This window comes from Rhodamnia argentea, chromosome 2 (genome assembly GCF_020921035.1).
Source record: "Rhodamnia argentea isolate NSW1041297 chromosome 2, ASM2092103v1, whole genome shotgun sequence".
Lineage (NCBI taxonomy): Eukaryota > Viridiplantae > Streptophyta > Magnoliopsida > Myrtales > Myrtaceae > Rhodamnia > Rhodamnia argentea.
In genome coordinates, this window is record NC_063151.1 from 35,955,586 (window position 1) to 35,980,902 (window position 25,317).

Sequence of the window (25,317 nt, forward strand, 5' to 3'; positions counted from 1 at the left end):
TTTTTGATACATTTTCATGAACTATATGAAGATATTCAATGTAGTCCTTACATTGATTCGCGTTTAGGGATGAAGTTTAATATTTTCCAAAAGTTTAGAGATCATATTTGTCAAATTAAAAGTTCAAATATCATATTGCATGTTGGTTAAAATTCAGAGATCATACTGATCAAATTAAAAGTTCAGAGATTATATTACAAATAGAGTCAAAATTCCGGACCATTTGTGCCATTTTGCTTACAATAAATTAAGAAAATTGGATAAGTACTTTCAATTTGGATACTGCATAAAAAGATAATAACAAACACTAAATACAAAAAGAAGCCCGCGACCCTTTTCCACACCCAAGCCGTCGTCGAAGTCAAATCCGCGCCTTAGAGCGAAGCAGCGATCGAGAGGAGGAGGAGGAGAGGAAGGGGACGATGCAGATCTTTGTGAAAACCCTAACAGGGAAGACGATAACTCTCGAGGTGGAGAGCAGCGACACCATCGACAATGTAAAAGCCAAGATTCAGGTCCGTGATTCGCGCTCTTTCCTTTTGGTTTCGCAGTCGTGTTTTCTCGACGGCGTACTTGTTTTTGTCTCCCGCGTAGTTCTCGTGCCTGCTCATTTTCTGGTGAAGGTTTCTGCTTGGTCGATTTCCCTAAGGATAATTCAATTTAGGGTTTTGCTTGGATAATATAGTTAGCAAGCGAAAGCTTTTAGATGATTGTGCTTTTAATGACGGACGTTGTGGCTCTCAAACTCCATTTTTTTCCCGTATACTGGTAGTGTTCCGGTTTTATCAAGTCACAGGGACAAGTAACCTGTCTAGTTCTGATGGAATAATTATAACTTGTATGTGGCCTTGAGTTTGTTTGTAGGGGAACTGTTCCGCTCGTGATTGTTGTTAGCTGATTCGTTAATTGATACATGCACCGAGAGTTATGCTTAGGAATTATCCTTTATGAAAAATCAATGTCAATTCGAGTTTTGGATTATACGTGTAGAAACCAAGTAAAGCAAACAAGCTGTAGGATGGGGTGTTTGTGCTGGGTTTGACCTGAGAACTCTGCTTTCTCTAGGACAAGGAAGGTATTCCTCCGGACCAACAGCGATTGATTTTTGCTGGTAAGCAATTGGAAGATGGACGAACTCTTGCGGACTATAACATCCAAAAGGAGTCGACTCTTCATCTGGTGTTGAGGCTCAGGGGAGGAACTATGATCAAGGTTAAGACCCTTACTGGAAAGGAAATTGAAATAGATATTGAGCCAACTGATACCATTGACCGTATCAAGGAAAGGGTCGAAGAGAAAGAAGGCATTCCCCCTGTCCAGCAAAGGTACTCTTTCTCTCCCATGCAATTTGGTGCTATTATTGCATTGTTATTCTGTTCCTGTTGACTCTGTACTAGTTTTCTAATGTTGGATTGGTCCTTATTTTGTTTCACTCCTGCATTGCTGCAAGTCTAACTGTGATTTCCTGCAACTCCCTTAAGGTGTTATTATGTGGTACATTTGTTCTTGCTTTAAGTGTAGATTTGGTAGATCGTGGTATTCTGTGATATCCTTGATAATTATCTGGTCGAGTTAATCCAGTTTAAGAAATTCTACTGTGGGTTCACTGACGTGAGTGCTTTGCTTCTCTTTTGTTAGCTTATTGCTTGGTTCCTGATTTACTTTTTCTTCTCCTTTACTAGCGAAACTAATATCTCACTCACTGTTCTGGTGGTTAAAGATGAAAACTTTCTTGGCCTGCGTTAACTTTTGTCTGTTGCTTAGGGATCTTATTCCAAATATAGCACTTAGGTTCATGAATCTTGAGCTTCCTTAGATAGCTGTGTTTATTTAGACTTGGGATTGGGTCTTCATATATTTTTTTGGCCCTTTACTTTTTGTGAAGTTTTTGTTTCCTGGGTATCTGTCGTTTGGCCTTTGCTGTGGAGATAGTTGTGAAATTACTTTCCCCAAAAATAGAAGGAAAAGAGAAATATCTGAAAGTCTGCAATGTTTATGGTGTAGATTCGTTGGTCTCTACAGCGTCAATCATGAAGTAAGCTCTACTTTAACATGTTTTATGCCTTTAATTCTAAATCTTTGATCCTTTAGCTCAGAGCGAAATGCTCACTCCTTTGAAACTTTGGGTGGCTTGGATGGTAATGATAAGTTTTGGGGAAACCTTTTTTTACCTGGTCTCATTGAAGTTGTTTATTCTGAAAGTCATCTTCAAGTTATTATGGCATTTAGCTTGTTCAATTTGATGATTGCAATATTACTGGCTTGTTCTATCTTTTGCTACACTGTGGAAGAAGATGGCAAAGCTCTCTGCGGTCAACGTTTTGCTTTCTTTTTCTAGGAAAATGCAACTTAATTAGTCTTGAACTTTATGAGACCGTTCTTCATCCTCTTAATTCAGTTTTTTATTTTCTTACATGAGTTCATAGCAGTTTGGTCGAGTGAATAATTTCATTGTATGGATAGGAAACTACACAGAAGTGATAGTCTCCTGCATTTGCATGGAGGGAGTTGTTCGTGAACTTGGACTTGATCTTGTATCTACAGTTTTTCTTTTACTTATATATTGATATGATCCTATATCTTCCTGACTTCATCAAAAAGTCTTGGTCAATTGCTGTTTGGACATCTATGAAAAACTTGGCCGCCTTCTAATCTTTTGGTTCTTAATGATTTGCATTCCCGCTGGGGCTGCAGCAAAGATCTTCTGTGAGTGAGTCCATATAGTTATGATCAATGGTCTTCTCCACTTCCATTATGTCCTCTTTTTGCCTCATCGAAACTGATGTTGACGGAGATATGGAACTTCAGAATCTTATATACTCTCTTACAATTGGTTTACAGGCTTATATATGCCGGTAAGCAGCTTGCGGACGACAAAACAGCTCGAGACTACAACATTGAGGGTGGCTCTGTCCTCCATCTAGTGCTTGCGCTGAGAGGTGGCAGATTTTAATTGAATCTTACCATACTGGGGTTGTGTTCTCTGTTGGCGCTTCATTGAACTAAAAAAGCTTGCGTAATCCATTTGCAGTGTGGATAGACTTGAGATGATATAAGCAACTCTATGAACATGGTAATTGCCTTTTTGCTCTATTCCTGTGGTGCTTTTTCTTAATGCCGCTTTTGCATCAGAGCGTTGGATCACCAGTATTTGCACTCTTAAATTATAACGTACAAGCATGCTGATTGCCACTGGTTTTGCTCATACTTAGAGCGTTGAGCTTGTGCGTGTATCGATCTTAGGATTGTATCCTGCAGGGTATATCCTACGTGGTACAACCAACACGGACGTGAACAAATTTAAATAATATTTAAATAATTTATTGTAATTTTTGTTTTTTCTCTGGATTTAGGGTTAGGACACCTCACTGGCACTAGGCAAGGGTGAGGGTGCCGACCCAAGGGACAGTGAGGGTGGCCAGTGACCCTCGCTTTCCTTAAGTCCAGGGAAAAAAGAAAAAATTAAAGAAAGGAAAAAGAAAAAAGAATAAAAGAAAAAATATATTATTAAACTTCGTCCATGTCAGCATTGATCGTCGGACAGTTGGCATTTGCATCGGCATTGATCGTGCTTGACGGACAGATTGAATGGGCATAATTGTAATAGATTTAAGATTTTTTTTATAATTATTGTTGAAGTAGAACTGCAATTTCTTTTTCCATCGGTCCATGAACACCCAAAGGTGACTACAGGAGAGAGCACCCCGAGAGATGTTTTCTGGCGATTTGTCTTTCCATTTTCTTCATTACTGCTACGTGCCGACCCATACTTAAGAAATTCTCATCGAGCGTGATTATGAAGGTGACTTCATGCCTGTTGTCAGTTTAACGTGATGCATTGATACTGTTCTTGAGCATAAGGTCAAATAATTGACGCTTCATCGACTCTTAGAACCTTTTCTCCAGCATGCCAAACTCAGCGGCTGTCAAACTGGTACGGTGATTCATTTCCATGTTAATGGGAAAATGACTCTGTCATGCATCAGGCTTCTCTTGGGTGACATATTCCATCAGGATACAATAAGGCGGAATTAGAAATCCTCTAAGTATCCTCCAAATTAAAGAAAATTTCATCATATGTTTGATGTAACCTAAGTATCTAAAATCTTTAAAAATCTTTCGTCATGTCTAGTTGCTTCGACCTCCATCTGCCACTTTCGACACTCAGCATAGTGCTTCGAGGTTGCCATCCCATCTGGTGTCCTCTCCATCGGCTTCCCCAACTTGAATAAGTAATAAGCATTAGTGTGGTGTGGAGAGGAGGTAGATGGAGATCCATCGGTGGATGATGCTAGGGCAGTGAGTGATGGGGGCTAAGATGTCTCTGTTGTGGATGGCAAACTCGAAAGATCTGGCACACTCATGAGGTGATTCAAGTTCTTCGACGTATAACTTCTCATTTACACCCTCAGTCATCCGAACACAATCGGTTTGTCAGCAATGACAATTGGCAGTGGTCGGAGGCGACTACGATTGTGTGGTGGTTGTGAAGCAATATCCGGATGCGCTACTCCATCGTTGGAAGATAATTATGTTTGTTAAGTCATTGCTTTAACTCATCCCTATCCTGGATGTCTTATTTGGCATTTTATTCGAATCTATCCGGGTTTATCCTGTCCGGATGACGTTGCCGGACACCGGATATGATAATTTGTTATTCTATTCGAACTATCTGATGCAGTCTTGTTGAATTCTTGTCTTTTCTTTATAGACGACAGAACTGTCTTTTTGAGTAAACTAGAAAGATGAACTAGCGATAGAAGAAAAGTAAACTAGGAGACCAGCTATCCGTGACAACTAAAGAAATGTCGATTTGGAGAAATGGGCTTAACGGATGCCCAGGGCAAATCAATACAACTGTATGAGGTAGACCGTTGTTGAATTACTCATCTTTAGGCACGATTATGACTTAGAACTTGATATGTTAGATTTTCAGACGCTGTACCCAATCACCACAAGGCAAATTTTTCACATCTGCTCCACAAACTTTTGGAAGACTGGCGGTAGAAAATTCCCCCCCGGCTATGATACATAGAATCTAACTCTTCAGTAGAGCTCGTATCGAGTTAAAAAGATCCGAGGCAAGATATGTACCTCACTTTAGATTTGATTCCCGCTAGGTTGTCACAAGAACAGATACCGTTTGGAGAATGCTTTCGATCATCTCATCTTCGGAAACAACCAATACATAAGAAGCTATTAAATCCCGCATATCTCTCTGTGCGTGCATGTGAAACACATAATACATAAGATTGGCCTGCGCTAACATGCAAATTTCGTGTACATGAAACAGTGCCCAGCTTTCGTTATCAATCAAAGACTAGTCTGAAACGTATGAATCATCCATTTCTTACGAAGCAAGCCATCCAGAGAATAAGGCATTGGCAAAAGGAGAGGAGGGAGAAAAAGAAGGGTCATCTAGACGGCGATTAAATTCCGTGGAAGAAAAAAAATTGAAGTTGTTGCTCATGAAGGTGACTTATTCTAAACTGAAGCGACAGCGCACAAGGACATGGATGGATGTTATCATGTTGTTATTGCCTTAAGATCAAAACTGGTGACTTTGAAAAATCCAAAAACCACTCGTGCACGTGCGTGCATGGAGGCAATTAGAAAATTCAGACAGAAATCGTGTTTACGACTAGAAAGGCAAAACCCCTTTGATTTTTCCAAACTTGAAACGGTTTTACGTAGTAACGTAAGATTGGCGTCATGCAGAGGTTATCATTCCACTGTGGGATCTCATGCCGTACAGGGCAATCTTCTTCTCAGTTTGGTGGTCAATTTTTTTTTTTTTTTTCCCCAAGTTTGGTGGTCAATTGGAAAGTAAGGCTGGTTAGTGAGAGACGTACTAACCCACCCGACTCGAACATATGTCAAGAGTAGGTGTCTTTTCTTTCTAGTTTTCTTTTTGGTTTAAATTTCAAGATTAGGTATCGAAATGTTAAAACACCAAAGCTTTTTATTGTTAGGGAGCTTCCCTAACAATAGACTTTGAATCCGTCCACATTAATTAATCAAATGCCCCACAACCCCCCCCCGGGGCGGCGACGACCTTTTCTTTCTTTTTCAAATTGGGAAGATTGATTGGACTGTCAATATTGCATGGGCCATGACGTTTTGGCATTCTTTATGATTTATTAAAATTTCAACGTCGCTTATCTAGAGAGTTTATATGTTCTTTATATACGTGCGGTCTCTCTCCACCAATATGTCGGCTCGAGATTTTAGGCTGGATGTTCGATATTGTATTATGGTCGCGTTTCGCCTTGACTAATTTCACGTCGAATTCCAGGTGCGTTCCTAATCCGGCTCGCACGTGTGAAGGGGCATTGAAGCATCCCACGTCACTGGGTTCGATATTTGAGCATAACTTCATAATGGTGCGAAGTACATAGAAGAGTCGAAGCCTTACTAAATATTTTTTTCAAAAGCACCCAATATTGGGAGGGTCACCTAAATCATTGGACTTGAAGTTTTTTGTCATGAAACTCTCTCCCCTCCGTGGGGCTCTTGATATGGACGGGTACGATCTTTCAGACATGCACGGTTTGAATCTCATAGCTCCTAGACATTCCGACTGGTGGTTAGTTAAAATTTGATTTTTCCCTCTTGTTGGTGAAAGCGGTCCACATCAAGTGATATCAACTTTTTCAACTGAAATGTTGTAGACATTCCAGGAGGAGCAGCTGTTAAATGGCGATAATCTAATTCAAAGGGATTAGTTCACTGAACGGCTTCATTCGCGGTGTATCTGCCACTCGATCGTGCCTCCCATTGATGAAGAAGTTTCACTTGTGTGCGACCTGCGTTGATCATTGAATTTGTGTTTCTTCAAGTTCCGTAGCCACTTTGAAGTCCCACCCGATCAATCTAGAGACGTTTCTGCATTATGAGGGGTCCCATTTCTTGACATTTGTATCTTATATATAGAGATACAAGCACTAATGTTTTTAGGGAAAACTTCAAATAAGGCGTGAAATGAACTTGTTTCAAATAATAATTTGAAGTGTCATTATTGTTTTGAAGAAGGGTTTAATCAAGGGTATTCTCATCATTTATATTTCCTGATTTTTTTCCCTATTTTTCCCTGGCGGTCGATCTCGGATCGGAAGAGTTTGCCCTCAATGGCTACAGGCGAGGAACAGCCTCACCTGGGAAGGTCGGGGGCTGCCCTTGGCAGCCACAAGAGAGGTCGGTGAGGGCCTGAGTGAGGCAACCCTTGATGACGACAGGCAAAAGTTATCGGGCCCTCGCCGTCAGGAACAAAAAAAAAAAAAATGAAAAGGGAAAAGACAAAAAAGGAAAAAAAAAATTGAATGACAAAAATGCACTCGGTCGGGGTCTTCTTTGAATCAATGAGGAAACTTCAATCCTTTATTTGAAATAAGGTACTTTTCTAGCCCTTGTTTGAAATTTTTCCATGATATTAATTTTCAATTGTGATTTCATGGTTATGCACTACAATTTTCACAAGAAGGGATGGAAAAAAAGAAATGTTAGTTTTCTCTACAGGGAGACCCTACCATAGTAGGAAAAACAAGGGGGAGCTCAAAGTGTCGTTCTTGGCTGAACTACGTACCTACATTTACGAAAATGAGAAGAGATGTGATCCCACTTTGTCACCTCCCCTCAATGACTTCTTTTTCCAGGACTATGAACCTGTCAATGTAGCGACAAAGGAGTTGATTTACCAACCAGGGCAAGGATTGAAAGTGCCTTTCCAATTCTTAATCAAATGAGGGATGGGATAGATACCTAGCTAACCTATAGCGACATTGAGTTTTCTTAGCAAAAGCAGTTTTCTAAGTTCTTTAATTGTCCAATTAATTATAAGTACAAAAGTTGGTGATTAGGATCGCGTTTCTTTTGATTTTACCGTTCTTATAAAACCAACTTGTCCTCGGAGGTCAAACTCGGAAAGAATAGTTTGGACTTATGTTTATGTTTGCTTCTTTTGTTAGCTGCATTATTCTAGACACCGAATACATTATGACCTTTGGGCTTATCCTTATTTACATTGTCAACTTATGTTTGCCTCAGTTTTATGTTGGATTGCGTGATCCAAAGGAAGCCACTTGATGTTGTCATCTATCTTCTCAACCTCTTGATTGGAATGGTTATAGCATTGTTTCGTGAGAACATTGACGATACTGAAACTGATTCGTAAAATTGATATGTTGAGGGGTACGGCGGATTGCTATTGAGTATCACATATGACCTAATTATTTAAATGGTCATTTTTTGTCTACTATATCAATTACTAAATTATTGTACCAATCTTATGGACAAGTTTTGGTATACTTGACATTGCTTGAGAAGAGAATACATGCCTGGATTTATCTAGTGTCTGGTTCTATGATCTAACGCATGCACGGAACGCTAGTCAGTAATAAATACATTTACTTAGTTGATACGATCAAGGTATTAGTTTTAATGACAAGAGAGTTTACTCAATCTTCCTGCAATCTTGAGTTCAACCGATTTTGGAAGCACTTTGAGGAGTTAAAATTTCGATGCATCATGCCATGTGAAAGAGTAAGCCCTTGAAATCCCTCGAGAAGGTCGACTACCAGCACATACATTGCCTTATCACCATTCAGGGTACTCCTTAATCACACTTCGCTCCGTTTGTTTTGCAAAAAACATTTTCCTCATTTTCAGGTTTGGATCGCTTAGGAAAATGAGTCAATAGAAAACCTATGCTTAAATTGAATAAATTAATTTCATTTTTGCAAAATCAAAAATTATTTTCTAAAATATGACTAGACATTGATGCTTGGACCATAGACTTTATGCTTGGGCATGTATGCCGGTCTCGGGGTCCTTGGCAGCCTAGGTTTAGAGGTAGAGCCGGATCCATTAAGGTTTGGCCGAGGTCCAAAGAGGCCGGGTCCAAGATCCCGGTGCCGGAGTTTGGTTACTCAAAGCTCCCGCCCATGTTAGCTCCACAAAGGTTGAGCTTGGAACCTCCTTTGCTTGGCCTGGGACATCGATGCTCGTGCTCGGGACCTTGGTGCTTGTACGAGGGTCCTCGGTGCCCCGACCCAAGTTCATAGAGACTAGGCCCGGGATCTCGATACCTTTACTCGGTTTACCGACGCCCTGACCTAAGTCAAAGAGGCCAAACCCAATACCTCGGTGGTCGTGCCTAGATCCTTGGATCTTAGGCCTTGGTCTATGGAGGTCGAGCTTGGGTCCACAGATGCCAAGCGAAAGACCTTGGGTCTCCAGCGTTGCGCTTGAGTCCATTGAGGCTGGACCCAAATCCTTAGTGCTTGTGCCTAGCCCGAGTCCTTGATACTCGAGTCCATCTATGGAGGTCGGGCTCGAGCTCGAGTCACTAAGGCCCGGGCTCGAGTCAATTGAGGCCAAGGTCAATTCCCTAGAGCCAAGGCCTAGTTTCATGGAGGCCAATCCCCGCTCCACACAAGTTGGGCCCACAACCCTCATGTCGGTGCTTGGGTCTCTAGCACCCAAGCCTAGGTCTATGGAGCCCGGGCATGAGTCCCCAATGTTAGTGCATGTTCATCGAGGTTGGACTTGGGACTTGCCCGTGCTCGGATCCCGACGCTTAAGTTTGAGTTCATTGAAGCGAGACCCTAGCATTGAGGACTTGGGCACGGACATTAAGGTCTCGAGCCGAGCCTCCATAGACTTGATGGAACGAGCACTGGGGTCCCAAGCGCGATCCCCATAGGCCCCGCCTCTAGCGCTAGGGAAACAAGCTTGGGCATTGGGGTTGTAGGGGCTCCGGGAGCCTAGGCCCGGCTTCTATGGACCCGAGTCCGTCCTCCATGGATTGAGGTTTCAGCCTCGATGAACTCGGGCTCGGGCACCAAGGTCCCGGGCCCAACTTCTTTGGACTTAGGATTGGTGCATATGCCCTTGCCTAGGTTCTCGGTGCTTGAGCCTAGGTTCATCGAGGCCGGGCTCGGGCCCAAGCCATTGTGTCTAGTTCTCATGTTGCTTGTGTCCAAGTTTCTAACTCCCGAATAGTGTGTTCCTATTTAAAAAATTAAAATTAGGTTTTCATTGCCAATGACGAAAAATAATTTCCTTTTTATTTTGAGATTCCTATCAAACTGCGGAAAATGTTGCCATTTTTCTGAAAATATTTTTCACGAAACAAATAGAGCATTAATAATAAAATATTTTAATTTTTAATGCATTGATCACTCATGACAACACTAGAGTATGTTGAAAATAACGATATTCCTCTTTTAGTTTTTTTTTTTTTTATATCCGGGATCCACCGGTCCCATCAAGCTTCGCCCGGCGCCCGGCCCGAGAGCCAACCAGTGACTATAAAAATTTGATAAGACCACCCAAAGGGCGTAGCTAGCTCCTTGCTCTTGCATTTACTAGTATTAATAGTAATTTACCAAATTGGATGGAACGGTGACACAACCATAAGGTTGCGTTTGGTAGTCGGGATAAAAATCAAGATATGGTAAGATTTATCCTATCATGTGTTTGGCTCCCTGCCCGGACATGATAAAAGGGGATAAAAGGGGAATATAGCCTGGATATATTTATCCCATGGAGAGGTGGGATAAGGGTGGATATGATTTCTTATGTCCATGATACAAAAGCCATTTTTTTTTTCGAATAACAAGATTCTTAAATAATAAAATTAAAATAATAATTATATTTGAATTCTAATATTAATGCTAACATAAAAATAAAAAATAAATTTTTTATATATACCTGTATGTATTTAAAAATTTGAGTTTCTTTCTACTTTATAATATATATTTTGTGCATACATACACTTCATATCCATATCATTACATATTTTAAGTATGGTAATATGGTTTATTATTTAATAAATATTTATTAAGAAATGATGGAACGAAATAAAAATAATGAAAAAAGGATATATAAAAAATTTAAAAATAAGTAAATAAAAATGAAGTAGAAGAACCATATTTTAAATGAACAAATTCAAATTTGAAAATGATCTTCCTAATTCTCGAAGAATCTAGGACAATGAAATTTCTAAATAAAAAAACTAGAAATCTCCACCTTCTTCTCTTATATATCTCTGGTTCATGTTAAAGTTTCAACATTCCGTTGTAGTTTTTTAGCTCACGTCAAAATTTTACTAAAACTGCGAGAGAATAGTTGAAACTTGTTCTCGATAGTAGGTTTTTGGTTCACGTTAAAAGTTTACAAAAGAAGAAAGAGAGTCAAAACTCATTCTCCTTCGTAGTTTTATGGCTCATGTTGAAGTTTAATCAAAGTAACGAGAGAAAAAAACTTTTCGTAATTGCAAAAACGAATGATCATATTTGCTTTCTCTCACTAGAGTTGAGAGTGAATTATGAGAGATTCTTATACTCTCCGTTTGTGCATTTTCAGGTTCGTTTACATTGATATATGCAAATGCCAAACAATGAACATCATAGAATATGCACATATCCGACTTTATTAATGCGATTCACCAAACAATGGATAGGATATGAAAAAATCTATGGATTTCATATCTTATATGATCTAATCCTATCATGGCTAGAAATCTAAACGATTAAATGCAGCCTAACTTCATACGTTAGTTGGACGCTCTCAAAAAGGCCATGTAGAATTGTGGGACCCCTAAGTGAGCTTTTAAATAAGGGTTAAGATCACGAAAAATCTCAAACTGGTATACATGTGACAAATTTATCCCAAACTATTTTTTTGACCACAAAAAACCCCAAACTAGTACACTTGTGATAAATTTACCCCAAACTAGTACCCATGTGACAAATTTATTCTCCGTTAATTTTTCTTAAATTTAAGCATCAAATTACTGAGTTGGATGGCATGTAGCGGTTCACGGATGTACCATTTTGGGGTTTTTACCCTCTATTTGTCACAAGTATATCAATTTTGGATTTTTTGTGGTATTAACCCAATTTAACGGAGGGTAAATTTGTCAAGGGTGTATTAGTTTGGGGGGTTTTGTGGTAAAAAAATTTAATTTAGGGTAAATTTGTCACGGCTGTGCGCGTTTAGAGTTTTTGGTGGTCAAAAAAATAGTTTATGGTAAATTTGACACAAATGTACCGGTTTGGAGTTTTTCGTGATAAAAAAAATAGTTTATGGTAAATTTATCATGAATATACCAGTTTGGGATTTTTCATGGTATTAACCCTTTAAATAACTTAATAATGCTCCTACGAAAATTTATCTAATACCTTTCATTCGTCTCTCAACTTTCTAATTAATTAATTTTCAAGTCCCACGCTTAGGGAAAATCCAAACCTACAATGAAGAATATTGGTATAATGTCTTTATCATAATACTTAAAATTTTAAGTTAATCGGCAGTGATTTTGTAAAATTATACATGGTCGGAACAAGCAATCTCAAAAAAAGGTGTACATGATTTTTTTTAACTGATAAATTAACTTTCAAATACATAATTTTGGGTAAAAGTGAAATTGGCTCGCACATGTAAATTACACGATTTTAGCACGCATGTTTAGTAAATTTTTATTTGCTTTTTGGTGAATGAGATTTTTATCAAACCATTAAAATTAATCATGAGTTCATATTTTGATTATGTTTATTTTTAGGCAAGTTATCTGTAAAATATAATCGATATCATCCCAAAGCATCAAAGGTGTAGGGTAGGGACATACCAGTTAGAAACGCTACAGTATAATTGGGGGAGTTCTAGCATGCCCAATAGCCAGATACAGGTGAATAAGTCCACAAAACCCTGTCTTACCGTACGGTTGTGATCATTTCCAGTCAATGAATCTTAGTTTGGGTAAGAATATCGCAATCCATAATAGCTATGTAAATGATTTTCAACGAAATTTGATTGAAAGGACTGTATTGAAAAATTACGGAAATGTTTAAGACTATACTGGAAGCAATTAAAATGTTTATGACCAAATTGGCATTCGTACAGTAAACTTATGACTGATTGGAGAATTTCTCCATTAATAACTCGACCGCGTTGTATGATGGTTCAAATCTTTTGTGGTAAAATGGTGCTCTCAAATGCCAATTTCTCGCATACATGTAAATGGGTGTCCACGTGTTATCAGGGTAGATTAAATTAATCTAGCATCTCCCATTATAAAGGATTCAAAGAGAAACCTTACCCAGATATTAAATGGCCTTTGTGAGAAAAAAGAGAAGATATTCTCTTTCTTTACGGACAAAGACAAGTCCCCAGATCCTGCATGAATGACTTGTGCAAGAAAAACACTGAGAGGGGAGGGAAGACCGTGGTGCAGATGATTTTATGTACAGTGTACAGCACAACAGGTCGTCTCGTTGAAGCAAAAGCCAAGAAATAATTAATTCTTAATTAATGTGCAAAGACCCCTCTACCTTATATTAAGAGAGAGAGAGAGATATATAGCTCATGGGGGCAATTCCTCCTCCCTTATTTATTACCACCTCCTAGGAAACCTGCACCTCCCATATGTGAAGGCATTGACACATGTTTGGGCATCATCACCATCCTCATCAAACGTCATCCATCTCCCTCTCTCTTTCTCTCTCTCTCTCCATTTGTATAAAATGGCGAGAAGGTGGTGACAAGTGAAGTGAATACTAGAAAGGTTCTCTTGTGTCGCTTATCTCTCTAGCTTCCGCGCAGAGAGTGTCTGTACATAGAAAGCTTCAGCTTCAGCTTCAGCTTCATCTACTTCTGCAACCTCGGTATCCCATAGGTTGGAGAGAGAGGGAGGGAGAGATGGGAAAGGGACGTGCGCCATGTTGCGACAAGAACCAAGTGAAGAGAGGTCCATGGAGTCCAGCCGAGGACTCGAGGCTCATCTCTTTCATCCAGAAGTATGGCCATGAAAACTGGCGTGCTCTTCCTAAACAAGCAGGTTGACTCTCTCTCTCTCTCTCTCTGAAAGCAGCATAATGATCTGTCTTTGTTTTTATCTTAATGATGGGATTTTGCCGAAAATAGCTTCCAAGATATCAAATCATTGCTCACTCACGATGGTGTAACCATTTTCGATTAATTAGAGAGTTCTTTCTATTGAAGATTCTTTTCCGTCTTGCAGTAACTTTAATAAAGATTGTTAATTTCGGCATATTATCATTTTGGGTGTTAACAATCTCAATAATTCAGACTGAGTCTGAAACAAGCTGTAGGATTGGACATTCGGAGTTTCGCATGATAAGCGTGTTACCGGAGGAATGCTGGTTTGAGACGCATCCTCCAACTTAAGGATCATTCTTGTGGGTCCATCTTTTACTTTCTTTAGACCAATCAAGCTCATATAAACCATTCAACCCAAAGAACTAGAAAAGAAAAACAAAAGGGGTTATTTTAGCGGGCCTGATTCCTCCCAGTACAAGTCTTTGAAATTCGATACCCGCATTTGAAATGAAAAAAAGGAGAGAAAAGAGACCTGTTCATGAGTGTTATCTTATTCATATATAACGACAATCCTTGGGTCAACCTCATTGCTGGCCTGCATATATGAGAGGAGTTCAAGACTGTACATGCAGCGGAAGCCATGCAGTTCTTTTTAGGACCCCTTACCCCCCATGCAATTTGCAACAGTTCTTCAAGCTTCTTCTTTCCATCAAGAGTTGTTCAGGTTCTTCGGAAATTTGCGTTATTAGTTCAGTTTCACAATTCTTTTCTTTCTTTCTTTTGGGTGGTGGGGAGTCTATTTTTGCCACATCGGATGGAAATGGTAGTCGCACATCAGGATTAGCAAAGATTATTTAGGAACCGACAAACAGCAATCAGCTGACAATAGGTTGCTTTAGTACATTGGTCGTCCCACTTGTTCTCTAGTTTTACGAGCAAATTTAGTAAATGGTCATTTGTTTACCGACCTAAGTAACGCGGATTCATTTAGTCAACCGGGATAATTTTTTTATTCCTTGAGGAGATAACAGCGTTAACTTTGAATAGAATGAACCATCGCGTACTTTGCAATTGCTATCAGTATAGGAATACGTACATAAACAACGAGGGGTTCTAGAATCGCATGACATTTTGAAAAGCCTGTCCGGCGTTATTGCTATAAAGAAGGTGTACTCGGTTTTGACATGTCGGTGTCGTAAACGGAATGCAATATAATAAGCTTACAGGATTTGACTATATAACCAAACATTTTATCTCCCCAGGATCGCGACAAGCCATCGCAAATGTTAAACTAGTAGTTTCCTGAGATGTATTCTACAAGTGTAGTGTCGTGAAAATTTGTAGAGATTATATTGCAGTGACAGTAAGAGATTTCAAGACAACCTAAATTTGTCTCGGGGTTTATAATTTCTTGTGTTGGATGCATCAGGACTATTGCGATGCGGGAAAAGTTGTCGACTGAGATGGATTAACTACCTGCGGCCGGACGTGAAGCGAGGGCATTTCACCAAAGAGGAAGAGGACGCCATCCTTCAATTACACCAGTCACTGGGAAACAAGTAATCACCAAATTATGCATTTATAATCTCATTAATAATCAGTCAGATTAGGTACAGTTTAATCTTTTACCGTATATTATGTCGTGACTCGTTATTTTTGCGAATGATTGATCGGGCAGATGGTCTAAAATTGCATCACATTTGCCTGGACGGACTGACAATGAGATCAAGAATGTGTGGAACACTCATTTGAAGAAGCGTTTGGCCGGTAGGGGCCTTGGTCAGTCGAAGCACGAATCCTCCATTAGCTCCTCGTCCTCGTCTTCCTCCGCGTCTTCGCTCGTGTCCCGTGCCTGCATTGAAAGGAATGTGCCAATGGACCTCGAACTTTCGACTGGTCAACGTCCTCTGGATGAGAAATCTTGTGGTCAGGAAGGCGTGGTGCCACCGCCACAGCCCAATGAACCTCAAGAAGTCCAAGAGGAAGTAGCCGAACGTTTGCCTGATAACAAGGACTCCAAAGATCATTCGTCGACTTTTTCCGGCTCCAATGAACCGGCTCATCTGAAGGACTGCGTACGAGTGGACAGTCCGATCGCGGAAGAGCAAATGGATTCGTTCTTCAGCTTCAGCAGCCCTTACGATGTGCGCAGCGCACTGGAGCCGGGAGAAGTGAACAAACCAGATAATAACAATAATGAGTCGGGCAACTTCACGATAGACATCCCGTTCGAGTGCGATGTCGAATTTTGGAACATGTTAGATAGCTTGGAACCGTTCTCGGTCCATGAAGCAGACGTCGGGCAGGACGACCGGAGGACCGGAGAAGGGTTTTCCCGGGAGGACGAGGACCTGAGTTGGTTGCGGTACTTGGAGAACGAGCTCGGGCTGGAGGCAACAAAGGAAAGAGGGGTCCAAGAAAAGTCAAGAGCCATCTCCGTCACAACAAGTCCATCCGACATGGCAGTGCCAATGAAGGCGTGTTGTCAAGGTTAGGAGTAGAATTCGGAAGCAGCAGCAGAAGGGTCGATCCGATGTCGAGAATTGACCTCGGTCAAATACGCAACTTGGACACAGCACAGTGCTTGGATCCATCAATGTCTTTTTCAAAAGTTGGTGAGAGGGTGGCGAGGTCAAGAATTTGACAAAACGCCACCTACCCAGCTGTTCGATTCCAACGTTTTAACTGAAGTCGCATGTGTCTCTCTAGCATGTAATCGAGAGTCTGATTTACATGTTCAACGAGAAGCATGTTGCTCCACCACCTAACTCATTATGTAACTTCGTGTCCCACCGCTGGTTGGTGATACTTTTGTGCTCCCACCTTTCGAAACTTCCTTAGACCGACGGCCAAAAAGGGATTAAAAGTAAGGAGCGATGCCTCCGATGGTTTCTTGGTCAACAGTCATGACGACGCCCGAATTTAGTTGCGACTTTTAGGGACAAATCAACGGCGATAGTCGTTGTAGACATGGAAAATTCAGAGCTGGCTCGTCGATCGCACGCGCACACATGCATGCATCCAGAATTAAAGTGAGAAAATGGGGAAATGGAGGGAATCGGACCGGGTTTTTTTTTTTTTTTTTCCTATTTCATTTGAAGTCAATCGAGCAAAATTAAGAAAGTACGAGCACGAGCATGGAGACTCGGTATGGTTGGAACGGATCTCGTTAATCTGACCATCCATTATCATTTGACAGTTGACGGCGCTTTGCCAGCCACAAATTCTTTTTGTGGCTGACAAATAGCTATAAAAAATACAAAAAATGAAATTGTGAAAAAAATTTATGGCAAGCATAACACAAGGTCAAACTGTGTGACCATCAGGCAAATAAATCCTGGTTGAAACAGTTGTGATCATTCAAAGATCTTTGGGACACAACGAACTCGAATCTATAGCTTGTCTTTCCTCTTAGTCTTGAGAAACTAATGGTCATGTTTAAAGAACAAAAGATAAGAGTGAAACTTAGATATCGTTGGCTCATGTGTTCACCACGTGTGGCAGTTCATTTTATTTCTGTGCTAGTTGCATGACATGATTTTGTACATAGCTTATTGATTATTGATTTGGCATTTCTTAATTCCAATTTTTTTATTGAACCAAATTACAAAATAGATAACTCGAAAATATCTTGAAAGAAGTTATTATAATATATAGTTCATTTTGTAGCTAAGCTTCTCAATATGTTCTTGAGTGTTAGTGTTGCGAAAGCCAGCGATCGGACAATATAATAAACTTAATTAAGAAAATAATTCAGACACTAGATTTATATGGTTCGGTCGATATGACCTATGTCCATAAAGAATGTAGTAAATGATTCTACTATATATCAAACTATACAACGGGGATTAGAATCACACTAGAGTCATTTAAACAATCTTAGCTTTTCTCAACCCCGCATCTCACCCACTAACTTACACAGTATTTGGCCCCACAATTTTTCATGAAATAATCTCTCAATCTTGTCAAGAAATTCAGATATCTTATTGTTGAAAATATGTCTCGAGTTTAAGATCGAAACGGAAATTTAAATTCCAAAAACAGATATATCTTGTTCTTGAAATTAAAGATAAGATTTGCTTGAATATCACCGAAATCTTGATGGAAGCGGGGGAAATTATATTTCTTGTTCGTACGATGCAAATCACTATCAAGAATGGATTTGATCTGTTGGAGTTAGCAAGAAAGAAATTAAAAAAAAGGGAAAGACAAGTCCAAGGTGGACTAGGTCAGCTAGAGGTTTTTTTTTTTTTTTTCTCTTTGCTAACCAATGTGGATTTCTCAAGTGGTGATATGAAGAACTCAAGGTTTTGTCTTTTTGTGGGACTCACTTTCATATAAAAGGAAAGCAACACCGTGGCTATCAGAGAGAGTCTTGAAGCGCCGTTCTTGAGTGCTTGGCAGCGGATGCTTTCTTATTCGTGAATTTCATCCGAAGAAATCGTAGAAGTTTTTGAAGCACCGTTTCTAAGTGAGTGCTTGACATTGGAACTTCGTTTTGTTCGCGGAATTACATCAAGAATTCAAGTGTGGAAGCCGATTAAATCTTGAGGTTAGATTTGTATTAATTCCTTTGCGAGATTGAAAGATTATTTCGTTAGGAATTTGGGGTTAAACACTATGTGTGTTATTGAATGTAATTGGGGCTTGGGAAACACTGAGAGTGTTTGAGTTACTCGAGTTTGGTTTGTAATCTCCGTGTATCGCTCGTTCTATAGTGGAATTTGTTGCTGCTCTCCCCGTGGACGTAGGTCTCTACTACCGAACCACGTACATCCGATGTTCGATTTATTTTCTTATTTTGTCTATTTTATTGTTCGATCGCTTGTTCCGCGCAACAATTGGTATCAGAGCTAGGCTTGTCGAGTTGAAGCGAATCGATGGCGATAGAAGAAGTAAAAGTGAAAATCGACAAATTTGAGGGGAAGGACTTTGGTTTTCGGAAGATGCAGATTGAAGACTATCTATATCGGATGAAGCCGCACTTGCCCCCGTTTGGAGATAAAGCAGAGACGATGAAGCAAGATGATTGGGAATTGCTGGATAGATGAGCGATAGGTGTTATTCGACCGACGTTGGCTCGTAATGTTGCGTTTAATATCGTCAAAGAGAAGACTACTGTGGGTTTGATGAAAGCCCTGTCATATATGTACGAGAAGCCCTCTACAATCAACGAGGTTTATCTAATGCGACGTCTGTTTAATTTGAAGATGAGCGAATGTGCGTCAGTTACTAATCATATCAATGAATTCAATGTGATCGTTAGTCAATTGAGTTCGGTTGATATTGACTTTGAAAATGAGGTACGTGCTTTGATTCTATTATTCTCATTGCTTGATAGTTGGAATATTATCATTATCGATGTTAGTAATTCCTCCGGATCAACAAGTTTAACTTTTGATGGGATTCGAGATTTAATTCTGAGCGAGGACATACGTAGAAGAGAATCTGGTGAATCAGTATCTACTACTTTAGTAGAAGAAAATAGAGGAAAAGCTGGTACTCGTGGTAGTAGAAGTAGTATGAACTCGAATAGACGCTGTCAATCTAGGATTGGCAGTGTTTTCTATTGGAACTGTGGCAAGAGAGAGCATCTTAGAAGGAATTGCTTAAAGTTGAAAACGAGAAAGGTAAAGAAATTAAAGTTGAATCTGCAGATGATATTGTAGCCGTAGCAGAAAATTCTGATGGTGTTGATAGTGTATTGTCTGTCACCGAGAATTCGTCATTTGACGAATGGATTATGGATTCTGGTTGTTCTTTTCATGCTACATCAAATAGGAATCGGTTTGCTACTTATCAGTGCACGGATAGTAGTAAAGTACGGTTGGGGAACAACGTTCAATGCGATGTTGTGGGTGTTGGTGATGTTAAAATCAGGATGCATGATGGTATTGTGAGGACATTGATTGGAGTAAGACACATTCCAGAATTGAAAAAGAACTTAATTTCCTTGGGTGCTCTAGATTCATCTAGATGCAGGTATTCTTCACAAGGTAGAGCTCTGAAATTTACTTTCTTCATCTTTGTCGCATAATGTTTCACACATTTTAGTTGTGCCCGGAAAGCTTTGAGCTCGGCGTCCATCGAACTAAGATCATGCTCATCTTGGGTCGACATAGGTTCTTCTTCAACATTGCTCGGGTAAAAATTCTTGGACACACTTCTTGCCGATAGACTGATTTCCATATCAACCCAAATGAAAAGGCAACAACTTCCCCTCTATTGTTGGGAATGTATCTCGGGTAGCGGTGATACTTTCTTCCCCGATTGTCCTTTGCCTAGCTGTTCGTAGAGGAGATTTTAGGCCACAATGGCAAAATCCATATGTATCGTGTCAATTAAAGGGTCCGACATCAAAACGATTATCACATCATGAATTTGATGACCTCTTCATGAATTTGCTAATCTCCTCTTGTAATGACACCTCATTGTCGGTTATAGGATACTTCCATTAGTTAATATAGTGAGCAAACATAAATAGGCATAGATGGGTAGATAAATATATGACAAATGAACATAAGGGTCAATGAAATCTTGTTGCCACATGTAGGAATACTAGTTCCCAAGTACGGAACAAAAAAATCTAACTCTTTATTAGTCTTTTTAAGAGCCAAAACGACCCGCACTATGACTAGACTTTCATCAATCAAGAGTGGAGAGGATCTATAATTTTGCTTACACGAAATGCTAATTAAACCTCTTAACATTGTTCTCCTCAAGAAACTCGATCACTATTTTTTGAACCATTATCCCGTATGATGTTCTCACATTACATTACATATACAAACGAAAATATTCTTCATGTTCTGCATTTTCTGATGCTTGGAATGCATGATAGAGATTTCGATAGCTCATTAGCTGAAAAAAAATGTACACAAAAGTAACACAAGTAAAACAGTCCAACCAACAAAGATGCAGTATCAAGAGAGCTAAAGGGAAATAGAAGAGGCTGGCAACTTAGATTAAATCTGCCCAATATCTTTCTCTCCATCGAAGGTTACTGGCCACCTAAATTATCGTTGACCTATGTGAACAAGCATTGTAAACCATTTTGAATGAAAATATAACTTTTTCTTCATTTATCAATAATTCAATTAAAATAGTTAAACCAAAACGTTTTTTTGTATAGTAACGGATACAGAAGTGTTCAAGATCGGCAAAAATAGCTTGAGAACCTAAAATTTTGATGTTCTTGTGAATACTTGTTCAATAATGGAAAGAAAGAACAATTCATTGCATGACATCAATCTCACCGATTATCGACAATAGATGGCTAATAGAATTCAAAAAAAAAAAAAAAACAGATGAAGAAGTAGATTCTCTTCAAAAAAATCAGCCAATGAACTTACTTCAGAACTTTGGGTGAGGTTCTGGAGAACTAGGAGAAGGTCTCAGTCCAGCGTTAGGTAACCGTGTGCTTGAGCAAAATCCTTCGACGTGAGTTGAGATCGAATGAATCTAGGCAAATAGGATTTAGGGTTCTTCCTTCGTTAGTTTACATTGGAGAAGTTTGTTGAATTTGGGGCAAGGAAAAACGCAAGAGAAGGTGAGCGACGCCATTTGAAGGTTGTAGGGTTTCTGTTTTTATTTTGTTCATTAAAAAAAATGACGCCGTTTTATTTTCAGGCATCCACGTGAGCACTAGTTCGGCCAATTAGGACGGCCGACCGGCATTGACTAGGTATCCATGAAGGCATTTTTTGAGCTAAAATAGTGGAAGGACTAAATTGGCTCTAGGTCAAAAGGTTTGGAACTAAATTAACACTAATAAAAGTTTTAGGATTGTATTGGCATCAAAGCAATAGATTTAGGATTTTTTTGACAACTTTCCAAGCTATCACAGTATATAGTTCATTTTGTATGTATGCTTTTTAATATGTTCTTAAGTGTTATTATTGGAAAAACAAACGATCGGACAAGATAATAGACTTAACCAAGAGAATAATTTGGACAGTAGATTTATATGGTTCACTTGGTATGACATAGTCCGTGAGAATGTAGTAAAAGATTTTTTTATAGATCAAACTATACAACAAATATTACAACCACACTCAAATCATTTAAACACTTAGTTTTCTCAACCCTCTATTACACCTACTAACTTACACAGTGTTTGGATCCACAATTTGTCTTAAAATAATTTATGGATCTTGTCAAGGTTTCAGATATCTTATCACTAGATTTATTGACTTCAACACTCTCGAAATACTTCATCGTGTGATTCACAAGAAGTCACATCTTGTGTATACACACACATAAAAGTTAGATTCAAAATAGAAAACTCTCTTTTAGGAAACATAGTTGAACTAGGAAACCATTCAATCTTGGAAATCTCTTCAAATTAGGAAATCTATTTGAATTAGGAAAGTTTTCTTTTCGAGCTCAAACTCAAGACATATTTTCAATTATATTTACCTTGGCTCAATGTTTGTGCTAAGTCACAATCATTCTGCTGGAATATGAATTTCGCTACTACTCTTTCATGATATTTCATGGGGTCCACCATCATAAATATCTTCCAAATACAAGCTTCGCTTGGATTTTGCCATAATCATAGACCTTGTCTAACATAGATAAAATAAAATCATTATTACTTATAAATATAAACGGAGAGCGAACACACACCTTGTCTAACTCAATAGTTACAAAAACTATTGACTCTATAGTTTTCACCTCACTACAAATATTATTTGTGTCAATTATCATACATGTACCTGATACCTCAACAATTTTGAGTTGCAACTCCACCTTGAGCAGAGCATCGTCCAAATCGTATAAGCATTGGCAATGAACTCCTACATAGAAGTACGTAAGACTCGTCAAGTGTAGCTTATCTACCGATATTAGGTTAATTTAATTCTGGGCGCTACAACCGATAGCCCAGTGCACCTTGTATAAAGCCTATGAATATGCACTTTCTTTCCCTCCCATCAAGTGTACCATTACTCACTCGAGCATTACACGGACAACTAATTTGGGCATCAGCATAAACACCTAGGTCCTCCTTGAGTAGTCATCATCAATTGTTAGCATAAACTAACAATATTCCCCGAAGGAAATTATGATAGCCTGCGAGCGTCCGAGTGATTATACTTTGCAACCTTCGTGACTTCTCTAACAATCGAACTAAAATGTACTTTCCGTTATTTGCTCGAGTTACAACACCGCCAACATTTAGTTCTTTAACTGTACAAACACACAATAGATTACTTTCACTCGGAATCTTCAAGCTTCTCTCGCTTCTGTGCCTAAAATGTCATTGTCTCACCTTGAAGTTCATAGATGCCATTGTGCTTGATTTCTCTTATTATTACCAAGGCAACCCAAACGATCTTCGGAACCCCCCATTCATAGATATAACAACACCCAATTAAATCTAAGGCTTACAAGGAAATCAAGTTTTTCTTCAATTTTGGAACATGCCTCACTATAGTCAATGTTTTTATAGTACCATCATGCATTCCGATTTTAATATCGCCAACACCCATTGCACTCATTATTATTTCTCGGATGCACTTTATGATAAATGTGCATTGATAAGTAGTAAACCAATTCATGTTTTGGTGTAGCGTGAAACGAACAACCAAAATCTAGAATCCATCCATCAAACTATGAATACTTAGTGACATACAAGACATAATCATAACTATCCGAATTATTATCAGCTATTGTCGGTAATGTCATCGGTAAACTCAACTATGATTTCCTTACCATTCTCATTCTTCAGCTTAAAGGTAATCCTTTCTAAAATACCCCATCTTGTCACAACTCCTATAGACAACACCACGAGTCATAGTCGACTACGCCTGTTCGAGGCTTATACTACTTATACTAATATGAGTTTTTTACATATGAAGCAGTAGACACATGTCTACCAAATTCTTTCCTATGGATATTGCCACTAAAAATTAAGTCAAGAACCCCATCAAATGTCAAGCTTGTTGAATGACTAATATCAATAATAGTAGTATTCCAACTATTAGGCAATGTGGACAATGTGGTCAAAGCTCGTACCTCATCTTCAAAGTCATTTTCAACTGGCGTCAATTGATTAACGGTCACATTAAATTCATTGATATGCTCAACAACCAACACACCTTCGTCCATCTTTAAGTTAAGGATATGTCGCTTGAAATACACATTGTTAATCACAAAGGGCTTCTTGTACATGTTATGTAGGGAATTCATCAGTCCTACAATAGTTTTCAAAATGTTAAGCATGATGTTACAAGACAAAGTTAGTTGAATAGTATCTAATGCTCGTCTATCTAGCAAATTCCAATCGGCTTCCTTCATTGAATTTGGTTTCTCTCCAAACAAAGGTAAGTAAAGATAATTCTCAATCTTCATCTTTAAGAACTGAAATTCCTTCTCATTAAATCTATTGATTTTCACTTATCTTCTTCTGTGTTTATTGATTTGCTTCAATTCAGCCAAGCCTGGCTCTAATACCAATTGTTGCAATAATAGGCAACCAAACAACATAATAGACAAAATTGAGAAAATAAATTGGATACCATGTAACATATGTCCACGAATAGAGCAACAAAGAATTTTACTATACATTAAGCGATACAACGGAGATTACAACCACATTTGAGTTATTCGAACACTCTCCATGTTTTCCAACTATTTAATTACACCCAATAACTCATACCGCGTTTAACATCACAAGTACTCAAGCAATAATCTCTTAATCTCATCAAGGAATTGACAAATCTTACCACTAGATTTATTGATTTGAATACTTTTAAATTACTTCGGGGTGCAATTAACAAAAGTCGACTCTTGGATACTTGTCATCATGATGACACTTCTTATATATACACAAAAGTTGGATCCAAAATGGAAAACTTTCTTTTAGGAAGCATAGTCAAACTAGGAAACCATTCAAACTTTGAAACCTCTTCAAATTAGAAAATCAACTTAAATTAGAAAAGTTTCCATTTCAATTTCAAACTCAAGACATATTTTCAACGGATATGATTATTCATTTTATTGTTGACATTCAAATAAAAAAATTAGAACTATTTGAAGCATAACATACCTATATTTCATTTAGTTGTGCTTCCTTCTTTTGGAATCTAGTTATTTTAAATATAGATTATGTCATTTAAGACATATAATTCAAAGAAAAAAATCAATTGAATGAAAATGATATTTAGAGCCTGTAGGAATAAGAAAACCCAAATATTGTGAGGAAAAAGGTGAAATAAATTTGTGAAGAATGATTCAAGCCCTTCTTTTCTATCCCAAGTTGACAAACAATCACCAATTATGTGTATGTAAAAGTCACTCTACTACTACATAACAAAGAATAATAAATATATGTAAAATTATGCTTTATAACTATAAGATTACGTGAAGCACGGTCCATGTAACTAGCTACGCGTTCGATTGATATTTCCACATCTATTAGTAGAAGATACAATTTCAAGTGTTGAACATTTTAATCGCTTATTTTGCTAACTATAC

The 25,317-nt window shown here is 38.7% G+C and overlaps 2 protein-coding genes across 3 annotated transcripts; both read left to right on the forward strand.

Moving 5' to 3' along the window:
* The first annotated feature begins 336 nt into the window (after window positions 1–336).
* LOC115735719 (ubiquitin-NEDD8-like protein RUB2) lies at window positions 337–25,055 on the forward strand. Of its 2 annotated transcripts, XR_007197500.1 has the most exons (6): window positions 389–515; window positions 1,066–1,325; window positions 2,842–3,001; window positions 12,735–12,739; window positions 18,954–18,963; window positions 25,043–25,055. XR_007197500.1 is itself a non-coding variant. In XM_030667118.2 (3 exons), exons 1-3 carry the CDS (start codon window positions 423–425, stop codon window positions 2,951–2,953), a joined length of 465 nt encoding a protein of 154 aa, XP_030522978.1. In that variant the 5' UTR covers window positions 337–422; the 3' UTR covers window positions 2,954–3,204. The 2 variants fall into 2 exon arrangements, 1 of the variants encoding a protein (XP_030522978.1); XM_030667118.2 differs by lacking the exons at window positions 12,735–12,739; window positions 18,954–18,963; window positions 25,043–25,055 and having other exon boundaries at window positions 337–515; window positions 2,842–3,204.
* LOC115740204 (transcription factor MYB10-like) lies at window positions 13,398–16,717 on the forward strand. The gene is made up of 3 exons (XM_030673665.2): window positions 13,398–13,837; window positions 15,269–15,398; window positions 15,518–16,717. The coding sequence occupies exons 1-3, from the start codon at window positions 13,699–13,701 to the stop codon at window positions 16,332–16,334; spliced, it is 1,086 nt and encodes a 361-aa protein (XP_030529525.1). The 5' UTR covers window positions 13,398–13,698; the 3' UTR covers window positions 16,335–16,717.
* Window positions 25,056–25,317: the final 262 nt, after the last annotated feature.